At 43.6% G+C, this 14263-nt stretch overlaps 1 protein-coding gene across 9 annotated transcripts in view; it reads left to right on the top strand.

Annotated features, from left to right (window-relative positions):
* Positions 1-14263, top strand: part of SPATS2 (spermatogenesis associated serine rich 2) — a 114343-nt gene that overhangs the window by 83650 nt on the left and 16430 nt on the right. For all 9 annotated transcript variants that reach the window (XM_073563424.1, XM_073563427.1, XM_073563426.1 and 6 more), the window contains 3 exons: positions 739-1000; positions 1486-1683; positions 11770-11905. In XM_073563424.1, the coding sequence (XP_073419525.1) occupies positions 739-1000; positions 1486-1683; positions 11770-11905 (596 nt within the window). The remainder of the gene's footprint in view (positions 1-738; positions 1001-1485; positions 1684-11769; positions 11906-14263) is intronic.

Here is a 14263-nt window from a genome sequence, read left to right on the forward strand (position 1 = left end):
TGTGCACAGTATGCAGTGAGAGATTCAGGCTTGCCCTTCACAAGCAGCTTCTTCTTTTACAGATTAATCCTTTAGAAGCCTCTGTATGCTTTTATTTCCGCTGCATGGTACAGAGAAACATTGTATTACATAGTATTAATTACATAAATATCAGTATGAATTAAGGGTCTGGCTCCTAAATCTTCACGCTTGATTCACTGATTCATTAATATAGACTAGAAAAATACTCTCACTAGATTTTGCGCACGGTCTGGTGAAATGACGGTCAAAACCGTATTGAGAGAGGTCTAATATGAGCAGCACTCACTTTGCTTTTTTCGGAATGGATAAGTCCTGTGTAAGCTAGACCATAGAAGTTAAACCTCGTGAAATAATTACTTGAGGGCCGTGTCATGTGAAAAGTCTATTCATCTAGAATTATTTACTGTATGGCAATTTCCGCATTACAGTTAATGTAAATGACAAGCGCATTTCACATGAAATAATCCCACAGCCAGAATTCTCTGACAATGCTTAGATTTCCACTGACAATACTTTTGATAATACTGCGTATTCCAAGTTACATCTCCTGATCAATGTAAAGTTAATTCCCAGGATGATGTTTTGTAAGTTTTGAAGCAATAGTTGCCTTACCCTAAGCGTGTTCCTCCTCCACGACAATTCCAAAATGTCTTCCTCTAGTTGCTCTGTGTGTAACCACAGCATTTGTCTCTAGTATAACTTCACTTTCTCCAATAGAATAAGAAGAAGAAGACAAAGCCCAAAGCTGAACCTGCAGCTGCCACCAATACGTTGGAGCCTGGGAAAGCAGCGTCTGCAGAGCTGGAGAAGAACGCAGCATCTTCTGACAAAAGCGGACTCAACGGCTATCACATTAATGGTTCCACCCACGACACAGAGTCTGTGGATTCACTCAGTGAAGGCTTGGATACACTTTCTTTAGATGCCAGAGAACTGGAAGACTCCGAGCCAACTACCCCTGTTGTAGCCGATCATTCGGGTGAGAAATAGGAGTGCTGGGTGTTGTGATCATTAACTTTTGAAGGTTAAAATATAAGGGGCTGTGTGCTTTAAGCAGTCAATGTGCCCCATTATTACATTGGTAGAATGGAGGGGCTATCCCTGCACCAGGTGAACACTCGTAGTAAGAATAGAGCATAGCTGCCGATGGCTGATCTCGCCTTTTGGAGGATATTCTCAACCACAAATTGGATTTCAGTGTGTGGCGGTAGGAGAAATGAAAATTAGCAGGGACCAACAATGAACAGTTTTATTTTTTTATTTTTATCTGGTAGAGGACTTCTTCCTTTTTATGAATATTTATAGAACTATTTTGAAAATACAAGTGTTAGGGAATCTGTACCTGTTTGTCGAACCATAGATATAACTTGTTTTTGTTTATACAGTAATTGTGAGAAAATCATTCTAGCAATGACTTGTCGTCCCTTACTGCTCTTCATGTAAACTGTGGTCTTCTCTTCACAGCCTCTACGTTTCAAAATGGCCGTCCAGATCTAGATCTCAAGCTGTCTGCACCTCGCCTTCCTCAGAATCGGCAACAGAGACCTGCCCCCTCAGACTATAGGCAGAGCAAAGCTCGCTCTGGAAGCGTGTCTAGCTCTCAGTCTTTGTCTTCATCTTTAGCAGAGGATGTCCAGCTATCCTCAGGATCTAGGAAGCTTGGTAAGATAAGTGAAAAGCACTACCAACAAAAATGCTGTTCCCTAAATCTTTCTAAATGTGTGCATGGAGTGTAGTTGTATTAGGCTATGTGCACACAGTGCGTTTTTTGATGCATTTTCGTGGCATTTTTTTACGTGCGGAAATGCTCCAAAAATGCAATGGAATACTACAGGATTGTCATTGCATTACCTTGCTTAAGTGTTGTGCACATGATCAGTAAATTTCCGTCTGTATTTGCAACTTTTATTTTTTGCAGCATGTCAATTCTTTTTGCGTTTCTGCAGCGTTTTTGACTCACTTCAGTTGAGTCAGTCAAATCTGCAGCAAAAACGCAGGTGTAAGGCTAGTTTCACACTAGCGTTTAAACGACGCGCGCACGGCGCCGCTAAGCCACGCCCCCTGCCGGCTCCCTGCCCGCCCCTTCCTGTTATCGCCTCCTCCGAGCGCAGAGGGCTGCATGCGTTATGCGCACCCTATCTTTAGCATAGGGTGCCCAGGCCGTGCGCAACTATGAATATAGCGTGCCCGGCGCATTTTTGAATGTGCGCCGTGCGCGCCAAAATGCAACATGCTGCGTTCGGCGCACCTCCAAAAATGCGCAGCGCACGCTATATTCATAGTTGCGCACGGCCTGCGCACCCTATGCTAAAGATAGGGTGCGCATAACGCATGCAGCCCTCTGCGCTCGGAGGAGGCAATAACAGGAAGGGGCGGGCAGGGAGCCGGCAGGGGGCGTGGCTTAGCGGCGCCGTGCGCGCGTCGTTTAAACGCTAGTGTGAAACTAGCCTAATAAGGTTTGCGTATTTGCTGTAGATTTGCTGACAAAAATGCTGCACAATTGTCAAAGGAAATGTCAAAAGGAGGAAGAGTGTGTGGGTGGAGAATGTTTGTGGGCAGAGAATATGTGTGTGTGTCTGTCTGTCTGCGTTTATCTGCGGGTGTGTGTAACCATGCGACGAACAGACCATAGTGATTGTACTTAGACATCGTCTGATGGGACTACTTCTCCCATCCGGCTATGTCTGCTGTCACCTATCACAGAGACAGCATGAGCCGATGATGGGAGAATAGTCTCATCATCCGGCGCCTGAGTTCAAATGTAGAAAAAAAAAAAAAATCAAAACATTGATATAATCACATACAAAATACATACTCGCTGAACACCTAATCCCACGCCCACGTCTCCTGCAAGCAATCAAAAATAATAAACCAACATATACTCCCTGTCATCCCTAGTCCATTTAACCCCTTCATGACCAAGCCTATTTTGACCTTAATGACCAGGCCATTTTTTGGAATTCTGACCAGTGTCCCTTTATGAGGTAATAACTCAGGAACGCTTCAACGGATCCTAGCGATTCTGAGATTGTTTTTTCGTGACATATTGGGCTTCATGTTAGTGGTAAATTTAGGTTGATAATTTTTGCGTTTATTTGTCAAAAAATCAGAAATTTGGTGAAAATTTAGAAAATTTTGCAATTTTCAAATTTTGAATTTTTATTCTGTTAAACCAGAGAGTTATGTGACACAAAATAGTTAATAAATAACATTTCTCATATGTCTACTTTACATCAGCACAATTTTGGAAACAAAATATTTTTTTTGTTAGGAAGTTATAAGGGTTAAAAGTTGACCAGCGATTTCTAATTTTTACAATAAAATTTACAAAACTATTTTTTTAGGGACCACCTCACATTTGAAGTCACTTTGAGGGGTCTATATGGCAGAAAATACCCAAAAGTTACACCATTCTAAAAACTGCACCCCTCAAGCTACTCAAAACTACATTCAAGAAGATTATTAACCCTTCAGGTGTTTCACAGGAACTAAAGCAATGTGGAAAGAAAAAATGGACATTTTAATTTTTCCAACAAAAATTTTCTTTTAGCATCAATTTTTTCATTTTCACATGGGAAACAGGATAAAATGGATGCTAAAATTTGTTGGGCAATTTCTCCGGAGTACAACGATACCTCATATGTTGTCATAAACCACTGTTTGGGCGCACGGCACGGCTCAGAAGGGAAGGAGCGCCATTTGACTTTTTGAATGGAAAATATGCTGGAATATTTAGCGGTTGCCATGTCGTGTTTGGAGAGCCCCTGTGTGCATAAACATTGGAGCTCCTTCACAAGTGACCCCATTTTGGAAACTAGATCCCCCAAGGAACTTATCTAGATGCATAGTGATCACTTTGAACCCCCAGGTACTTCACAAATTGATCTGTAAAAAAAAAAAAATACTTTTTTTTCACAAAAATTTTCTTTTAGCCTCAGTTTTTTCATTTTCACATGGGCAACAGGATAAAATGGATCCTAAAATTTGAGCAATTTCTCCTGAGTGCACAGATACCTCATATGTGGTCATAAACCACTGTTTGGGTGCACGGCATGGCCCGGAAGGCAAGGAGCACCATTTGACTTTTTGAATGGAAAATTAGCTCCAATCGTTATCGGACACCATGTCGCATTTGGAGAGCCCCTGTGCACCTAAACATTGGAGCTCCCCCACAAGTGACCCCATTTTGGAAACTAGACCCCCTAAGGAACTTATCTAGACGTGTAGGGAGCACTTTGAACCCCCAAGTGCTTCACAAAAGTTTATAACACAGAGCAGTGAAAATAAAAAATATTTTTTTTTCCTCAAAAATGATTTTTAGCACACTATTTTTAATTTTCACAAGGCTAACAGGAGAAATTGGACCACAAATCTTGTTGTCCAGTTTGTCCTGAGTACGCTGGTACCCCATATGTGGGGGGGAACCACTGTTTGGGCACACGGCAGGGCTCAGAAGGGAAGGAGCTCCATTTGACTTTTTGAAATGCAAATTACTTCCAATCGTTAGCGGACACCATGTTGTGTTTGGAGAGCCCCTGTGTGCCTAAACATTGGAGCTCCCCCACAAATGACCCCATTTTGGAAACTAGACCCCCTAAGGAACTTATCTAGATGTGTAGTGAGCACCTTGAACCCTTAAGTGCTTCACAAAAGTTTGACGCAGAGCCGTGAAAATAAAAAAAAAAAAAATTTTCCCTCAAAAAATTATTTTTTAGTGCGCAATTTTTTATTTTCACAAGGGTACCAGGATAAATTAGACCCCAAAATTTGTTGTCCAGTTTGTCCTGAGTACGCTGGTACCCCACATGTGGGGGGAACCACTGTTTGGGCACACGTCGGGGCTCTGAAGGGAAGTAGTGACATTATGAAATGCTGACTTTGATGGAATGGTCTGCGGGCATCATGTTACATTTGCAGAACCCCTGATGTACCTAAACTGTGGAACCCCCCCACAAGTGACCCCATTTTGGAAACTAGACCCCCTAAGGAACTTATCTAGATGTGTGGTGAGCACCTTGAACCCCCAAGTGCTTCACAGAAGTTTATAACGCAGAGACGTGAAAATAAAAAATATTTTTTTTTCCTCAAAAAAAATGATTTTTAGCCAGCATTTTTTTTTTTCACATGGGTAGCAGGATAAATTGGACCCCAAAAGTTGTTGTACAGTTTGTCCTGAGTACGCTGGTGCCCCATATATGGGGGGGAACTATTGTTTGGGCACAAGTAAGGGCTCGGAATGGAAGTAGTGGCGTTTTGAAATGCAGACTTTGATGGAATGGTCTGCGGTCGTCATTACGTTTGCAGAGCCCCTGATGTGCCTAAACAATAGAAACCCCCCACAAGTGACCCCATTTTGGAAACTAGACCTCCCAAGTAACTTATCTAGATGCCTGGTGAGCACTTTGGACCCCCAAGTGCTTCACAGAAGTTTATAACGCAGAGACGTGAAAATTAAAAAAAAAAAATTTTTCCACAAAAATATTTTTTTAACCCCCAATTTTTTATTTTCCCAAGGGTACCAGGAGAAATTAGACCCCCAAAGTTGTTGTGCAATTTTTCCTGAGTACGCTGATACCCCATATGTTGGGGTAAACCACTGTTTGGGCACACGTCGGGGCTTGGAAGGGAGGAAGCACCGTTTAACTTCTTGAACGCAAAATTGGCTGGAATCAATGGTTGCACCATGTCGCGTTTGGTGACCCCCTGATGTGCCTAAACAGTGGAAACCCCTCAATTCTAACTCCAGCCCTAACCCCAACACACCCCTAACCACAGCCCTAACCCCAACACATCCCTAACCCTAATTCCAACCCTAACCATAACCCTAACCCCAACAGACCCCGAACCCTAATCCCAACCCTAACCATAACCCTAATTCCAACCCTAACCCTCTTTCCAACCCTAACCCTCTTTCCAACCCTAACCCTCTTTCCAACCCTAACCCTCTTTCCAATCCTAACCCTAACCCTCTTTCCAACCCTAACCCTCTTTCCAACACTAACCCTAACCCTCTTTTCAACCCTAACCCTCTTTTCAACCCTAACCCTAACCCTCTTTTTAACCCTAACCCTCTTTTCAACCCTAACCCTCTTTTCAACCCTAACCCTAATGAAAAAAATAAATAAAAATATTATCTTTATTTTATTAGTTCTGCCTACTTATGGGGGTGATAATCGGGGGGGGGTTATTTACTTTTTCTTTCATTTTGATCACTGTGAGAGTGATCAAAATGAAAGGATGGAATCTGCAGCCGGCAGATTCGGGCGGGCGCACTGCGCATGCGCCCGCCATTTTCAAAGATGGTGGCGCCCATCATCCGGACCCGAGGGACACCGGGAGAGACGGGGGGACACCGGAGGTACCGGGGGGGTGAGGGGGGGATCGGAGGCTGGCGGGGAGCAGAGGGAATGGGAGGGGGGGGGCAGATGATGACAGCGGCGGCAGATCATTCAGTTGCGGGGGGGCGATCGCCCTTGGGGGGGGGTGGAATCGGTGTCTCCAGCCATGTCCGATGCTACAGCAGCGTCGGACATGGCTGGATTGTAATATTTCATCAATTTTCATTGATGAAATATTACTATCGCTCTGATTGGCTGTTTCACTTTTAACAGCCAATCAGAGCGATCGTAGCCACGTGGGGGCGAAGCCACGCCCCCTGTGGTGAATTGCAAAGCCCCCTGTATCTGCGGGTCGGGTGACCTTTCAGTGACCCCGGTCACCCGACCCGCAGGGGGGCTTTGAAGTCATGACGCCACATAGGCGTCACTGGTCAGATTTGAACCAGGTTTCATGACGCCTATGTGGCGTCATTGGTCGTGAAGGGGTTAATACAGAGTGTCGCACGTCGCTGTCACACGGTCGCCCGCAATACACTGACAGGAGGTAATTGCTCCCGCAGTGTATCACTGAGCCACTGTGAGAGTTCACTGGAGTACATCGGGTGATCTGCTCTGGTGCTCTCACGGCACCGCTGCGTGAGAAAGTTCTCACAGCGGTAGTGCTGTAAGTGAGAGCACCGGAGCTGATGAACTCCGGTGAACTCTCATGGCAGCGCAGTGATACACTGGGAGCGATTACCTCCTGTCAGTGTACCGTCAGAGGCCGGGTAGAGCAGTCACATCACCTGATGTGGCTGTTTTTACACGTGAGATCGCCTTGGAACACTTGGTATTAAATGGACTACGGCGGACAGGATAGTATTTTTTGATTGTTTACAGGAGACTAGGGCGTCGGGGATTAGGTGTTCAGTATTTTGGTTAATTAATTCAATAAAGGAGTCTGTCTGATTTTATTTCAAATAAAGGACTTTATTCTGGCTGTGTGATTATTTATCATTTATCTATAGGATTAGTAATGGATGGGTGTCTTATAGGCGCCTCTCCATTACTAACCTGTGGGCTTTATGTCACTCGACAATACAAAGGTGACATAAACCCCACAAATTTGAACCCCACTTGCCACCACTACAGGGGAAGTGGGAAGAGCGAGGCTAAGTGCCAGAATTGGTATATCTATAAGATGCGCCATTTCTGGGACGGCTGAGAGCTGATGTCTTTAGCCTGGGGGGTGCCAATATAAATGGCCCCTTCCCAGGCTATTAATATCAGCCCGCAGCTGTCTGCCTAGCCTCTGCTTGTTCGATTTTATAGGGGGATCCCATGTCATTTGTTTCTGGGGTTCCCCTGTAAACTAGCCAGTGAAGGCTAAGCAAACGTGTGAGCTGATGTTTATAGCCTGGAAACCTTTTATGGCTATTGGCTCCTTCCCAGAAATATAACATCAGCACTGTCGTCTGCTTTCCCTCTGCTGGTTATAAGAATTATGCGGGAGCCCACGCAATTTTTTTTTTCCAAATTTTTTGAAAAATAAACATATTGCATTTCAAGCAGATTTCTGACAGTTGCTGTTACAGCATATGTAGGTTAATTATGTTAATGCTCCTACATAGGCTGGTGTGTGTGTCTTATAGACAGTATGTATGTGTGTGTATGTATGTGTGTATATATATATATATATATATATATATATATATATATATATATATATATATTTATTTATTTATTTTCTGTGTGTAAACATAAATTTGAACATGGTAGGTAATGATATTATGGTCCTCAATGGAGAATGAAAAAGAAGAGGTGGAACAATGAGACAAGGAGCTGACATCACAATTCTTTTTTTCCTTTTTTTTTTTTTTTAACTCCTCACTGACATCGGACGGTATAGTACGTCTCTGAAGTCAGTATCCCCCGCTTTGATGTGTGCTCCGGTGGTGAGACCAGCTCAAAGCCAGACATGTCAGCTGTTTTGAACAGCTGACACGTGCCCCCAATAGCTTTTAACTAGTTAAATGCCGCTGTCATTTAACAAGCGCTCCATCCGGCCGGAAAAACGCTCACCGGTGATCCGTGTCACGTGATTGCGGGTCACTGGTGCGTCAGCATGACAACCAGAGGTCTCCTTGAGACCTCTATGGTTGTTGATGCCGGATTGCTATGAGTGCCATCCGGTGGTCGGCGCTCATAGCAAGTCTGTAATTCTGCTACATAGAGGTGATCTGAGCATCGCCTCTATGTAGCAGAGCCGATTGGGCTATGGCAGCTTCTAGCCTCCCATGGAGGGGCCAACAATCTCTCTCCCCATGATTCTAGCCCAAAACATTACTCCACCTCCTCCTTGTTGGCGCCTTAGCCGTGTTTTCATGGGATGTCCATCAACCAGCCATCCTCCACTCCATCCATCTGGACCATTGATCGTTGCATGGCACTCATCTGTGAACAAAACAGTTTGGAAGTCAGTCTTCATGTATCGTTTGGCCCACTGGAGCCGTTTCTGTTTGTGTGCAGTGGATAGAGGTGTGGTCGACAGGATGGCTTACGCACAGCTGCAAACCTCTGAAGGACGCTGCATCTTGTTGTTCGGGGGACGTTGGAGGCACCAGCAGCTTCAAAAACTTGTGTGCTGCTATGACAAGGCATTTTTGCAGCTGCTCTTTTAACCTGACGCAATTGCCTGTTGGAAAGAGTCCTCAATTTTTCCTTATCAGCACGCACACGTGTGTGCTGGGAATCAGCTACATACTTCTTGATTGTGCGGTGATCACGATGAAGTGTCTTGGCAATGTTTGTAGTCATGCCTTGACCTAAATACTCCACAATTTGTTGCTTCTCAGCAGCCGACACATCCTTTTTCTTTCCCATTATGGCAAAAAATGTAGGCTGCTTAATAATGTGGAACAGCCTTCTTAAGTAGTCTTGCCTTTATTTGGACACACCTGCCAAACTAATTTGCACAGGTATCTGCAATTGCTTTCAGTGATATAAAGAGCCCTGACACACATCACCATCAATGAGTTTAAATGACAAACAAAAAAATTCTAACCTTATCACTCCTAAACTCTTTATGCATAATAATTTGGAACACAGTATATGTATGTGTGTATGTCCAGGATTGGCATCTGCACCGTCGCAGCTACAGCCACAGAATTTTGCACACTCACACGTCTGGACCCCGAGAGCGTCATAGGCTATGTTGTGAAGCAAAATTTTAACCCCGCGCATTCCAATTCACCAAACAATTTGGCCTATTATTCTTATCATTTCTGTGGTGTTATCGTCCTTCCGTAAAGTTGGAAATAACAAAATTTATTACCGTGCCAACACAGACCACCCTCTGACTCAGACTGCAGGGGGAGCCTAGTATCACACAGGATAGGATGTGATACACAGCTCAGCAGTCAGTATCACACAGGATAGGATTAGATACACAGCTCAGCAGTCAGTATCACACAGGAGAGGATTAGACACATGGCTCAGCAGTCAGTATCACACAGGATAGAATTAGATACACAGCTCAACAGTCAGTATCACACAGGATAGGAATAGATACACAGCTCAGCACACAGTATCACACAGAATAGTATTAGATACACGGCTCAGCAGTCAGTATCACACAGGATAGGATTAGATACACGGCTGAGCAGTCAGTATCACACAGGATAGGATTAGATACACAGCTCAGCAGACATTATTACACAGGATAGGGTTAGATACACAGCTCAGAAACAGGATGTGCCAAAGGAGAGGACATTTTCATTCCAAGAATTCCACTCATTCCATCTGATTTTGTTTTTTGATTTTAAACGCCTCTAGTTTCTTCCAGTTCAACTGCTATTTGCAATGTCCATTAACAATGCTCAGGGACAGTCCTTGAAAGTAGTAGGGATCGATTTGCAATCTCCATGCTTTTCTCATGGTCGTGGTCTGTTCAAGAGTTGAAACTGCCAAAAATCTGTTCACCAAAAGGAAAAACCAAAAACCTTGAATGAGTTGAAAATAAAATACTATCAATACTTGGGTAATCGTTTAGTTAATTTGTGTTGCAAATCTGTAGTGTTGAATATATGATGTGAAATGTTTTTATGTGCAATGTAATCATTATAATTTGTTATAACTAACCACAGTTGGTTACTATGCCCAGGCAACGCCGGGCTCTAACGGCATAGTGGGAAAAAAGTTAAAACGCCATTTTTATTTTTATTTTTTTATTTTTTTTTTTTATCAAAGTTTGGAATTTTTTTTTCACCACTTAGACACCAAACATGTCTAGATTCTCTTTTGTCTATGAACTTGTAATGACCTGGAGAATCATAATGGCCGATCAGTTTTAGCATTTGGTGAACCTAGCATAAAAGACAAAAAACAAGTGTGGGATTGCAGGTTTTTTTTTTTTGCAATTTCACCGCACTTGGAATTTTTTTTCCCGTTTTCTAGTACACGACATGGTAAAACCAATGGTGTCGTTCAAAAATACAACTCGTCCCACAAAAAATAAGCCCGGCCATATTGACGGAAAAATAAAGTTATGGCTCTGGGAAGAAGGGGAGTCAAAAACGCAAAACCGAAAAAACTCCGGTCATAAGGGAGTTAATATATCTTTAGTTAGCTCTATGGATTTACAAAACGACATGAAAAAAACGCATAAAAAAAGTGCTGATCTTTCACTGCGTTTTTCTGCCAAGAGATGCAGAAACCTTGCAGAAATTTCTGCACGCAAATGTGCAACGTACGCACATAGCCTTAAAATTCCCACCAATCTCCGGGTTACAGGGGTGCTTTGTCCTCTTCTGGGGCACATGAATTCGAAACAGACTCACCAGATTACACAGGTTTTTGTGTGTGGACCAGAAGTCCATTTCACTATGTAAGTCTCTGATAAGGTTACGTTGGTGGAAGTAGCACCTTTATGCGAGCTGGCAAGCGAGTGCAGCAGACACGTGACCCGTGCAGCTACACTACATCATGTTCATATTTAAAAAAACATTTAAGGTATAACCTTATTGTCAGGAGTGCTTCTTTATCTAACATGTCTTATCCAGACCATCTACCTTTGAATTACAGTCTAAATGGCGAGGATAAAGATCTTAACTGAAAATGGTGATAAATCCAGAAGTGGTGGCGTGTTTCTATTATACTTTTCCTCTAGTTATTCCACTCCTGGTTTTGGCTTATAAATACTGATGTGAAATACTGACCGAATACTGAACACAGCTTTATTGTTGATACCAGGAAAGCATAGCACCTGCTGTACACATCAAATATGGGGCTGAAACGCCATATACTCAGGGCTTTATAATCACCGAAACAAAGGATTGACTGAAGATTGTAGACTAGATTAAAATAAATTGTATGGGCTGCTGCATACTGCGTTACCTCTGCACAGGAGATGAGCATGTATGTTATTTTACAGGTGCTAATATTGAGAAGTCTGTGAAGGACCTGCAGCGCTGCTCTGTGTCCCTGGCGCGGTATCGGATTGTTGTGAAGGAAGAAATGGATGCCTCGATCAAAAAGATGAAGCAGACCTTCTCCGAATTGCAGAGCTGGTAAGCGGGCTGCTAGTAAAGTGTTAGAAAAACGTTTTCTGTGAAACTGTTGTTTTTCGAGCGTGAAGGACAGCAAAGTATTTTGACTACAATTAGTACTGCTACAAAAAGCTGTTTTTGTTTGTTTGTTTTCTTCCTTTCTGTTGTAGACCTTTTTTGGTTTGTTGTAAACCTCATTCAGATAAATATATAACTGCAACAGAATTTTTTGCAATAAGGCTGATGCTTTGAATATCCCCCAAGTGTCTTTTATTTTTCATCCCCGAGCTAAACAATACTTATCTAATTAAAACTAGTGTAGAAGAGTCTCAATAGAAATTTTACGAGCGACATGGATGGGGAAGGAAAAACAAACTAAGGCAAAATCTCTAAAGGCCCCGTCACACACAGCAAGATCGCTAGCATGATCGCTGATTTTGTGACGCAACAGCGATCTCGCCGTGTGTGACACACATCCAGCGACCGCCCTCCCCCCCGCCGGGTATCGCTGATTGTGCTTGAACGTCCTGGGCCATTTTTTGATTGTTGGGCTCCCGCTGGCCAGCGCGCATCGCCTGCGTGTGGCAGCGGGAGACCAATGATCAGCGAGCTCCCAGCGCTGTAAGCAGACGCTGGGAGCTGGTATCTAAGGTAAATATCGGGTAACTAAGCGCGCGTCACTTAGTTACCCGCTGTGTACCTTAGATACCTGAGAGCTTGCGCTAGGAAGCTGGTATCCAAGGTAAACAGCGGGTAACTAAGTGCCATGTGCGCTTAGTTACCCGATATTTACCTTAGATACCAGCGTCCTAGCGCGAGCACCCAGGTATCTAAGGTACACAGTGGGTAACTAAGTGACGCGCGCGTTTAATTACTCGATATTTACCTTAGATACCAGCGTCATCGCTGATGCTGATCGTTGGTGAGATCTGCCTGTTTGGCAGCTCATCAGCGATTATGTAGCGAGGCACCAGCGATCCTGACAAGGTCGTATCGTTGCCGGGATCGCTGGTGCATCATTTAGTGTGACGGGGCCTTTACTTTCACCCCCACAGATCCAGGACCAATTACACTGAGATAGGAACAAAAGCCATGACCCCACTGTGGTTGGCTGTAGCGGACAGGTGACTGGAGCAGCACATCTGAGAAAGATGATTTTTTTTTTTTTTGGGGGGGGGGGGGGGGGATTTTTTTTCTTGTACCAGTCATTTGACTTCTAACCACCTGCACATTGTTGAAGAACAGCCATTTTAAAGGGAATATCGGTATCAGACACTGGCTGTATGATTTGAGTCATATATGTTTAACTCTGAAATGCCGTGGTGTTTCAGAGAAAAACATTGGGCACGATTCATGAAGACCGGTGTTGTTCACGCCAGTCTTGAGGAGATGTACTTAAGTCAGGCGCTCCTAATTCATGAAGAAGCATACGTCCCATCATGAATCAAGCACATCGGACAAGTGACATACACCTCTGTGTGTGCCTCCTCACAAATCCCACTCCAGTCCTAGCAAGCGTAAGGCTTGAGGCGTATCGAGCGCTGCTGCTCGTCATGAATTTGAGTGCCGATCACCACGCCCCTGTACCGCACCATCTCCACTCACTTTGTCATTGCTGTGCAAATATAGCAAGAGAATGCCAAAAGTGGCAATATTTCAGCGCAGCCTCGAGTTTGCAAAAATGTGACACTTCAAAGCTTTCCCTGGCATAAAACCTTTGACAAATTGGCCCAAAGTTTATTAGCCATTTCTTCTTCCCCCACGCTGCCCTGGAGTGACCAGTCTCTCCCTGAGTGCATGTATAGGAGAGACCGGTCTTTCCTGGGCAGAAACGAGTCCCCCCGGAGACAAGTTTCCAGATGTGTATTACTTGTTCTCTGAAATGCCGCAGTGTTAAACATATATGGCAGGAATCACATAGGCAGGGTCTGACACATGCTGTCAGTGGACTGGATACCATGTATCCGTTGTCAGGGCCCCTTTTAAAGTGTCCTACATGTTATCCTTCTATAGATGGAGGAATTTTAGCTGACATTAGGTTCCATCTCTGGCTGACATATGACACGATGTCACAATTGTACATTAGTACCATTCTTACATAGAAGACTGTCTGGATTTGTCTTATATTCGACAGAGCGGAGTATCTCCAATATAGTAAAATGGAAAAATGTTCGACTTCTCTACGGCACAATGCGTATATTTATTAGGTAACACACATTTCCTGTATAATAAATAACAAGCTCAATCTAGGTTGTGAAACAACATGTACAGATAGCATGAACACGTCCTAGAGTCACTGCCTCAACCCTAATTGTATGGAAAGTACATACACTTAGAAAAAAAGGTTTCTCTTTTTTTGTTTTTGCATGTATCTGAAGG

This window comes from Dendrobates tinctorius, unplaced genomic scaffold (assembly GCF_039654945.1).
Source record: "Dendrobates tinctorius isolate UK_male_01 unplaced genomic scaffold, ASM3965494v1 ptg000388l, whole genome shotgun sequence".
Classification (NCBI taxonomy): domain Eukaryota; kingdom Metazoa; phylum Chordata; class Amphibia; order Anura; family Dendrobatidae; genus Dendrobates; species Dendrobates tinctorius.